Source organism: Gigantopelta aegis, chromosome 9 (assembly GCF_016097555.1).
Source record: "Gigantopelta aegis isolate Gae_Host chromosome 9, Gae_host_genome, whole genome shotgun sequence".
Lineage (NCBI taxonomy): Eukaryota > Metazoa > Mollusca > Gastropoda > Neomphalida > Peltospiridae > Gigantopelta > Gigantopelta aegis.
The window spans coordinates 4921531-4932853 of record NC_054707.1 but is presented as its reverse complement, the minus strand read 5'-3'; the positions used below and the strand labels follow the sequence as shown (position 1 = coordinate 4932853).

The 11323-nt window shown below is 36.1% G+C and overlaps 1 protein-coding gene across 1 annotated transcript; it reads right to left on the bottom strand.

Moving 5' to 3' along the window:
- Positions 1-2575: 2575 nt before the first annotated feature.
- Positions 2576-5794, bottom strand: LOC121382194. The gene is made up of 2 exons (XM_041511717.1): positions 5533-5794; positions 2576-4575 (listed from the first exon to the last, which is right to left on the bottom strand). The coding sequence occupies exons 1-2, from the start codon at positions 5625-5627 to the stop codon at positions 3420-3422; spliced, it is 1251 nt and encodes a 416-aa protein (XP_041367651.1). The 5' UTR covers positions 5628-5794; the 3' UTR covers positions 2576-3419.
- Between the last annotated feature and the right edge of the window lie 5529 nt (positions 5795-11323).

Here is an 11323-nt window from a genome sequence, read left to right as displayed (position 1 = left end):
CTACGACCCGCCCTCTCCGTTTTTTAACCGACACTCTCATTATATATAGACTCTAAAACTATTCGGTGCAGCAAGCTACGTATTCTGCCAGCCCGAATCAATAACTGCCGGACCAAACACAATGAACTCAATCTAATGTGTGAATATAAACGTCAAATAAATCCCGATCCGACGGGACGACAGGTAAAAACATCATCCTACCCGTGGTAATAGTGATAGGGTAAAACTGGTCGGGACGACAGGTAAAAACATCATCCTACCCGTGGTAATAGTGATAGGGTAAAACTGGTCGGGACGACAGTATTGTAACCCCTGATTGTGATGATGATGATGATGATGATGATGATGATGATAATAATAATGATGATACTACTACTACTACTACTACTACTACTACTACTATTACTACTAAAAATAATAATAATAACTTTCAATAACTGTATATGACAATTCTTTAATAACACATGCCTAGTTTTTTAAAGTTTTCTAATTACGTTTTTGGTAGACATTAATCTTAAACAGCATATCTATATATCTATATCTAAATATCTATATCTATATATATATATATATATATATATATATATATATATATATATATATATATATATATATATATATATATATATATATATATCTATCTATCTATCTATCTATCTATCTATCTATCTATATATATATATATATATATATATATATATCTATATCTCTATATATATATCTATATATCTATATCTCTATATATATATCTATATATCTATATTATATATATATCTATCTATTATATATATATATATATATCTATATCTATATATCTATATATTTATCTATCTATTTATATATATATATATATATATATATATATATATATATATATATATATATATATATATATATATATATATAGATATCCTATTAACATTAACTATAGTTTTTATTTTTTATTTTGAAGCAGAACACAAGGGTCCTAGGCTGTTTGTAGATGCAGAAAAACATCCCGCATAATAACAAAATCTACCAGAACCATAACCACCCGTAATAACTGTTTTGATAGATACATTTTTTTCTTCTCAAGATCGCTAATTCAAAACATAGTTGACTGAATAAACAAACCGAAAACAAAATATGTTTCTCATTAACTCGGTTGAGGTTAGTCTTGCCAGGTGACAACAGAAAAAAAAGAGAAAAATATTTTAAGATAGAATCGCACAGCAGTTTACAACATGCCTCGGTGCATTATTGGTTAATTAAGCCATCGGACTTAAGACTTGTATGTGCTGGGTTCGCCTCCAGGTACCTGCTCCCACCCAGAACGAGTTTAACGAATCAATGGGTAGCTATAGATGTAAGGCCACGACACTGACTTCTCTCTCACTAACAACAAACCACTAGCAAACTGTCCTGGTCAGACAGCCCAGACAGCTAAAGTGTGTGCCCAGGACAGCGGGCTTGAACCTTTACTAGATATAAACACGAAAATAAGTATTTAAGTGAAATTAAATGAAATGAAGGCAGTTTACGTCCTAACGGCACGAACTACGTGACTTGTACATGTTCATGTAATGTGTGTATATTCCTCTTAAAGTAACACTCGCTACCTTGAACCGTTTAGCAACGGTTGAACAAACTAAAAAGCATTTCTGATTTATGGCCACGTAGCCAAAATTAATTTATATACAAAAACAGGTAAAGTAAAACGATTAAGTAGCAGAATTAATACAATATATTTCAGGTCATATTAAATGTATAATATTTCAAGGCACACTCAGTTTCCCCTCACAACCGTATATATTTTCCTATCACCTCATAACACGACTCGTAGACACCGTGGTTGGCCACCTCCTAATGTGGGTGCCCCCAAATATAAAATCCTACCCTATGCCAATGTCGAAGCAATATTTTATTTTGGTGTAGTTATGCCTTTAGTTAACATCAAATGGTAAATTAACATTAAAATCAATCAAACGACACGCGTGAGGACAGCTTAAACCAAAAGATGATACCAACATATAAACAGGAAGTCAAAACCGGAATAACAATTAGGTAGCAGACCACAGTTATTTGTGAATCTTCAGCTGAGATTTATGCATATCAGTTCATGGCATCACAAATGCCCACTTATGGTTTAAAAATAAACAAAGATACAAGTATTTTTAGTCTCAAGGAAATTACAAAAAGGGTCATAATTATAAAGTATAAAGAGGACTTATTTTAAATACTTTTAGTCTCAAGGTAATTACAAAAAGGGTCATAATTATAAAGTATAAAGAGGACTTATTTTAAATACTTTTAGTCTCAAGGAAATTACAAAAAGGGTCATAATTATAAAGTATAAAGAGGACTTATTTTAAATACTTTTAGTCTCAAGGTAATTACAAAAAGGGTCATAATTATAAAGTATAAAGAGGACTTATTTTAAATACTTTTAGTCTCAAGGTAATTACAAAAAGGGTCATAATTATAAAGTATAAAGAGGACTTATTTTAAATACTTTTAGTCTCAAGGAAATTACAAAAAGGGTCATAATTATAAAGTATAAAGAGGACTTATTTTAAATACTTTTAGTCTCAAGGTAATTACAAAAAGGGTCATAATTATAAAGTATAAAGAGGACTTATTTTAAATACTTTTAGTCTCAAGGTAATTACAAAAAGGGTCATAATTATAAAGTATAAAGAGGACTTATTTTAAATACTTTTAGTCTCAAGGTAATTACAAAAAGGGTTAATTATAAAGTATAAAGAGGACTTATTTTAAATACTTTTAGTCTCAAGGTAATTACAAAAAGGGTCATAATTATAAAGTATAAAGAGGACTTATTTTAAATACTTTTAGTTAAATGTTTGCGTTACTTTCATTATATTGTGTTCAAACTGCACGATTTCCGGTGCATTTTTGACAATGTTCACACCCATACAAATCACACCCAAGTGGGAGTTGGCGGATATCACACTTATTATACTTATGGAAACTTTGCTCACGCCCCACTTTTGTCACAAAGAAAACCCGATGTATGAATACCAAGCCTCATTACAGCTAAACTGCACTGCTAATGACAAACCAATTGCCATTTAAAAAAATAACCCCTTGGCTATCACTAAGCTTAAGTATATACTTCCTATTCGAAATAATTAGCTTTCAAACACGGATCTATGCAAAACCAAAACGCGAACTCTCAAATCAACTAAAAATCAAAATAAATAAATAAATAAAAAGAAATAAGAAGAAAAAAGCGATACAAAATCAAAATTACAACAGATATAAGTTTCCTACTAAAACCCAGTTTGTCAACAACCTGCTAATTTCATCAGAAAAATAAATGAATAAATAAATATTTGCTGTCATAACTTTGAAATATAAACTTGAACGGACGGAAATAATGGAATTAAACAGTTCCATATGATTTGGGAACAGAATTACTATTTTAAGTCAAAGTTATTTTGTTCATAAATTTGTGAAAATTTGCGATTAGCCAGCTGCGTACAAAAGTGACAAGAACGTTTTCCCAAGACGTCACAGAAATGGACGGATGAAGTCTGTTGGTGCCGACACTTCCTGCAAGATGGTTGTTTCCTGTTTCTCACCGTGAATTCCTGGGCGTACTTCGTATTCGTATAACATTTTTTGTTTTCTGCATTTGAGAGGTAGGTCTGATAGACGGAAGGAAAAATAACCTCGCGACTTCTGAAAAACGTTATGGGACCTTCTTCCATATAGGTTTTTGTTACAAGTTTTCTCTCTTTGACAACTCCAGCATCAAATGACTGCACTCTACTGAATGGTATCGGCGGGGAGTTGCTATCATCATCCCGCCTGCTTGGTACTATTGGCGGGAAAATGCTATAATCATTCCGCCTGCTTGGTACTATTGGCGGGAAAATGCTATCATAATGTTCTCTGCTGGGCACTTTTGGTTGGCAAATGCAAGCATTATGCCGTCTGCTTGACACTGTTGGCTTGGACTTTCTGCCATCATTCCGTTTGCTTGACCGGGTTGACCGTCTTGGCGGGATAATGCAAGTATTATGTCGTCTGCTTGGTACTATTGATGGAAAGATGCAACCATCACAGTGTCTGCTTTGCACTATTCGCGGACTATCATCATACATTTGGGGGGAACAAAGATTACACCGTCTGCTGGGAACTGTGGATTTGAAAATGTAATCATTATCTCTTCTGCTTGACTCTATTGGTGGGAAAACACAACTGTCATTACTCTTGCTACAGTAACAGTTACGAAATCTTTTCATCTCTCCGTATAGGTTAAGCTTATCAAAAGATGGCTCTTTCACGTCGGAATCCATCCCATCGGAAGTACTGTCAGCAGGCCGCCATAAATTATCATCACTCGATTGTTTTGATTTTCTCGACTTCGGCTCTCCAATGACTAAATATTTTGAGCACTTCAAATGTGGGCATTTTAATTCTGTATTTTGGTCGAAGCGATAATCTGCGAAAAGCTTGTTGCTCACTAGGTTTACGTCATAGATTGGTGGACATACGTCATAGACGTTGATAACTGCTCGTACTTTCATAGTGTCAGCGAGTTGCAAAGATTTATTCCACAAGCTGCATCTGCAAGAGAATTTTTTTATTACCCATATGGTTAAAAATATCTTGGTACATGTCAAATGATATGTCCCACTGGAACGCCAAGTGGGACGTGACACTTCGACGTCACACAATGACGTTTTCGATTGGCGCATTACAACCTTACAGGAACGTCAACCAAATGAGTTGAGTGATATTAAATTATGATCGATTATGGGTAATAAATGGGATATTAAACTCGCTACCATTTCGTAACATGTTTACGTCCCTCGTGAAATAATTTTCTGTGTCACTCGCTAAAGCTTGTGACAACTGAAAATTATTTTACTCGGGACATACACATGATACAAAATGAAAGCTCGTTTAATATCCTATAAATAAGAGATATCTTGATATTGTCATTATGACATAGATCGATAACAGAGGAGTGTTGATTATCGGCGGGAGTGGGGCTGTAAAAAGGAATTAGGGCACATTACTATAGTCTTATCCAGTTTTACCGAAAAAGCACCTTTAAATTAAATAAAACCAGACACTTTTCGTATATTCCGGAGGGGGGGGGGGGGGGGGGGGGGGGGGGGGGGGACTTGTGCCTCGATTCATGCTTTTGCATTCGATTTCCCAGAACTCTCTCTTATACTCTTGTAGATTTCATAGACCATTACAACGGTTAAGTGTACCTAGCCTAAAATAAATAGCGGAATGGTCGGGATGGGTGGCGGTGGAGCCGGGGGTGGGGCGGGAGTCCGTAAAACAATATCAAAGTATAACTTTATAAAAAGTCTCCTACAAAAAGACAAAAATGACACGTTTTCGTTTGGGTTTTTTTTTTTGGGGGGGGGGGGGGGGAGAGGGCAGAAGGGCAATCATTTTTACCCCCCCCCCCTTTGCAAGTTACGACCTTGTTCTGTCCTTTAATGGACTTTCCAGGATTCCCTTGTCCTCTGTCCCGAAATAATGACAATCTCATCCTATTCTCACCCTTTCTTCCTTCTCCCGTCTCGGACGCCGCGTTCACAAAGGTATGAACTTGTACCTATCCTGGGCGTGTTTAGAGTCCCTTTCTCTGATGGCATGTTAAATCTTTACCTTGACCTTGCCTATTTCATATTGCGAATAGGTGTCCTTGTGAACAGAGATCAACCTAGTGCCTAGAAGGCTATGGGGTCTAACCGCTTAAACAATTTCCCGCGGCCAACCCGCTTATGGGACGAATTAATTTTTATTACTCGTGAATCACAGGTTAGAATAAACAAACAACAATAGAATGACGTCAGTGGAAAACATTTATTTCCCCAATTTCCAAAAACAACTATAGCCTGTACACGTTCGTTCGTCCGTCCGTCCGTTTTTAAATTCACACTCTCATTATATTATATAGACTGTAAACATAACATTTTAAACTCCTTATATACACGTAATTTATACGTAAACACGTTAGTTTTAAATCACGTCATAAGCGTACGAGACGGGGGGGGGGGGGGTATGTGTGCGGAATCACCCCCTCCCTTCCCACCTCCAGTACTGTCCACAGCAAATCTTCGCATTTGGGCTAAAATGAGGGAGATGTTCATGGAAAAAGAGCTGGCCTGAAAAATGTTCCACCTGATTATACAGAATTAAATGTTTTAATACAAGTCTGAAGTAAGATAAATATAATATTATATCTCCAGTTAGGGCGGGACGTAGCCCAGTAGTAAAGCGTTCGCTTGATGCGCGGTCGGTCTGGGATCGATCCCCTTCGGTGGACCCATTGGGCTATTTCTCGCTCTAGCCAGTGCACCACAACTGGAATATCAAAGGCCGTGGTATGTGCTATCCTGTCTATGGGATGGTGCATATAAAAGATCCCTTGCTGCTAATCGAAAAGAGTAGCCCAAGTGGCGACAGCGGGTTTCCTCTCTCAATATATGTGTGGTCCTTAATCATATGTCCGACACTATATAACCGTAAATAAAAATGTGTTGAGTGCATCGTTAAATAACACATTTCCTATATCTCCAGTCATGGTTTAGACATGTTTCAAGAAGAATGTAGTTCGGTCTAAGCCACTACAAACTTAACTGTTCGATCTGGCTATAACAAAAATCCCTTTCTGCTTTTTCGCTATATAATTGCTCTTCTATGTCTCTAACCGTTCCATTCTTCCCCTCACCCTCTGTTTCTCTCCCTATTTCTCTCTCTGTCTGTCTCTCTCCGTCTCTCTATCCCCCCTCTCTCTCTCTCTCTCTCTCTCTCTCTCTCTCTCTCTCTCTCTCTCTCTCTCTCTCTCTCTCTCTCTCTCTCTCTCCATAATATAAGTGTCGAAATAACCATATGTTAGACGTCAAAAAAGTTATAATTTAAAATATGACGAAAATTTAATGTTTAACTAATAGACCTACTCCTTTCCTTTCCTATTCGAAGACTTGAACAGATATCCTTCTCGCAACCTAACTTCTGTTCAGTAATTAAAACATATTGCATTATTGTGTTAAGTAATTACAACATATTGTATTCTATTATTTAACTTATTTTACAGTTACATTTAACACACGAACACACCAATAACCCAGCAATCCATTTCTCTGAATGAAGTTTACTTACAGTCACATTTACGTATGTGTCGGGTGCCAGTTTCTCTCCACCATGGGCGTATGTACCTTCAGAGTGTTCCCTCGGTTGACAAAATATCCGACAACATCGAGATCGATTCGCGAACTTGTCGTGGTATACAATATTGGTACTCAGCCTAAGTATCACTAAATCAATAAAATGGAAATAAGAAACGCCAATAGGAGGGTCATTGACTTTCATCATAGACTGGCACACTAGACGAGATTTATGAACACATAAAAGGCTTTTCACATTGTAATATCCCAGAGCTACTCGATCTCAGTAAATATTTCCTAGGATTAGAAAATGCAGGGGCAAACCTTGAATTATATTATAAGAGGAGAAGTACGTTTAATGGGAATGAGAAATAGGTTTCATTTTGGAAGTGGGCACCGCAGTAATTGTTTGTGTCTTTTTTAAGTCTTTTTTTTTTAATTAAAAAAAACCAACAACAAACAAAAAGCCTCCAACCCCAACAACAAATAACAGTGGTGTAACCCGAAGTTGGAGAAAAGGGTCGCATGTTAGGTCCACTTAAAACCCCCAACAAAAACAGACCCCCCAAAAACCATACCCCCCCCCCCCCCTAAAAAAAAAAACCCCAACCAACAAACAAAAAACAGACCCCACATTAAATTAAAGTATTGATTATTCACTTTTTACAAAATGCGTTTTGATAATCGAAAATTAAACCTACATGATCAATTGCAATTGTAGGAATATCTGTGGCGGGACGTAGCCCAGGTGTAAAGCGCTTGCCTGATGCACGGTCGGTCTAGGGCTCTTTGGGCTATTTTTCACTCCAGCCAGTACACCACGACTGGTATATCAAAGGTCGTGGTATGTGCTACCATGTCTGTCGGATGGTACATATAAAAGATCCCTTGCTACTAATGATTTTTTTTAGCGGGTTTCCTCTTTAAGACTGTCAGATTACTGAAGTTTATTTTTTTGTTTAACTATACTAGAGCACATTGATTTATTAATCATCGGCTATTGGATGTCAAACATTTGGTCTAGCATGTGCACCACGACTGTTATATCAGCAGGCTGGTAACGCTAACAGTCTGTGGGATGGTGCACCAAACACCCACGCTACTCACGAAAAAATATACACGTTTCGTACCTATATGTTAAACTTGACGAAATTTTAAACGGTACTATATCAGGTAAGATAAGGAGATTACATGTACAAAAACAAAGCGTACTTGAGACAGGGGGGTAGGAGGGGGGGGAACGCACTGACCCCCACCCCCCTATCACGCGCTCATACGTGCTGGAGACAACTTGAAAACTTGAACAAATTCGGGGATAAGGAGATTTACATGTAGACATAATACGGGCAGGGGGGTAATTGTGAATAACCCCCCCCCCCCCTTTTACGAAACCAAATTCGGGGGAAATCCACCAGTTATTTACCCTGTGAAAACCTGAGACCTTTTTAGTTCCAATCCACCCTCAAAAATGCGTAGTGATTCGTTTACAACCATATATATGGTTGGTTGTAATGCTAATATGAATAAATGTTATTAAGCATATTCGGGCATTTTCGTTTAATTCAGACAAAAGCCTACAAAAATGGTAGCCCGTACGCCTACACATATAGAATGTAATTTCGCTGTTATACAATGTGTAAGACATTACTGTATTCCCCAACACGCCGCTTGTAACATACAAATATGTGAAATATCCGTCTTTCGAATAGGTTACTCAACAAAGGAAAACACGTAACAACAATACTTTATTATGTAGATCTGTGTGATTGCGACTTTTCGCTTGTTGTATGTCACGTAGAATAGCAGCACAGAGTAAGAAAAAAGGAAATGTTTTATTTAACGACACACTCAACATATTTTATTTACGGTTTTATGGCGTCGGACATATATTGTTAAGGACCACACAGATACTGATAGAGGAAACCTGCTGTTGCCACTTCCTGGGCTACTCTTTTCGATTAGCAGCAAGGGATCTTTTATATACACCACCCCAAAGACAGGATAGCACATACCACGGTCTTTGATATACCAGCCGTGGTGCACTGGCTGGAGCGAGAAATAGCCCAATGGGCCCACCGACCGGGATCGATCCCAGACAGACCGCGCATCAAGCAAGCGTTCCAGCATAGAGTAGTTTGAGTATTTCATCCATATATATATATATATATATATATATATATATATATATATATATATATATATATATAAATATATATAATAATAATAATAATAATAATAATAATAATAATAATTGTTGACGCCAGTAGGTCTACTAAGTAAGCCTAAGAACTCGTAATAACTATTATAGTTTTAGCCATAGTACACACGATTTATTACTAGATTTTTTAAACACTAAAGTATATTTTTCACTATTAGAACCGTTTATGATCACTGAAATCAAACATTACTTATATTTTATTGTTTAGATTATTCATTTCCGTAGAACCGAATTGTTTCTGGTCATCCTGGTGTTTCTAATACCACAAAATGCATTTTCATATTTTTAAATATATTATTTTATTCTGAGAAGTAGCGGTTATTGATTCGAATTCTAGTGTTTTTTTAAAGGATATTTTCCGGTTTTAACGTCACAGACTCTGTTATAGGTCCCCTGCGCGTGCTGTAACCTCACCGTGGTGCAGGGGTGTAACATTCTCTTTGAGAATGGCCAATACAGCACAAATTGAAGTTTAGAGTAAAATTCGGTGTCCGTAAAATTCTGTGATGTTTGTATTTGTATTTTTGGCACAGTTCTTTACACTGTTTTTGTTTAAACCTTGACTTTTTATATTGATGTTGATCATCACTTTATTTATTTGCATTACCATAGTTTGACACCCAATAGCCGATGTATTTTTCGTGCTGGGGTGTCGTTAAACATTCATTCAATCAATCAATCAATCTGTTATAGGTTTATCAAGTGTGTTACAGGTTTGAACATTAACTAAACTTAGTTGAAACTAGGACTGCGCCTTTAAAGGAAAGACCAACAACCGTCATCGTATTGGTTTTTCCTATATTGTAAAATGTAACCATGTGGGTTTTATTGTTTTAATGATTTTATTATGCACAACGCACATGCACCTAAACCTTTGGCTAGGAGCTGTAGGGACATGCATTTACATGTATGTAATAATCTATGCCTTAATAAGGACACGAAGTTGCACGTTTTCGATACCTATGTTTCTAGTGTTTTAAATTATGGATGCGAAATATGGGGTTTTCATCCTGCTCATGATATTGAACATGTACATATGGATTTTTGTAAACGAATTTTGAATGTCAAGAAATGCACCACAAATGTAAGTTGTTTTGACAGAACTTGGAAGAGTTCCTTTAAGTATTATGCGAAAAATTAGAATAGTTAAATATTGGTTGAAATTACTACAAACCAGAAATTGTATCTTAAAATCGTTATATGAAGATATGTTAGAACACATGAATCCCTCTAATTGGCTATACCCAGGTAAGATATTTACTACTATCAATAGGTTTCGGAGATGTTTGGTGTAGTCAGCATGTAGATAGTGCTAACTCATTTTTAAAATGTTTAGAAATACGTCTAACGGACCAGTTTATTCAAGAGAAAGATGCTACAATAGACAAATCTTCAAAATGTACATTATATAAACTGCTGATAGACACTTTTTGTTTGCAATATTATCTTAGAAATATCAATTTCTGAATGTTATGCCACGCTTATTACAAAATTTCGTGTATCTTCCCATCAATTGCTCATTGAACAAGGAAGATATTATGGTATAGAAAGATCGGAAAGAAAATGTAAATTGTGCAATAAGGACGATATAGAAGACGAATATCATTTTATTCTGATATGTCCATTGTATACAGGTTTACGAATTACTTACATAAAAAAATATTATTGGTTCAAACCATCACAATTATTACGTTCAAAACAGAAAAGAACTATGTAATCTCCTCAAACATGCAACCTTTTTACGTTCTAAGCATATATAACTGTCCATCCTCCAATTACACAATCACCCATTGTATATATTATCTGTTTGTATCATTGTTTATTGAATGTATATGTATATGCCTATGAGCCTAAAGCTAATAAACTATACTATACCTGTCTTTACATCTGACCTCTGACCAGGGACAGTGACGATCAACCAATAGACTGGCCAGCTGTGTTTGACCCAGTTGGTGGCTATTCA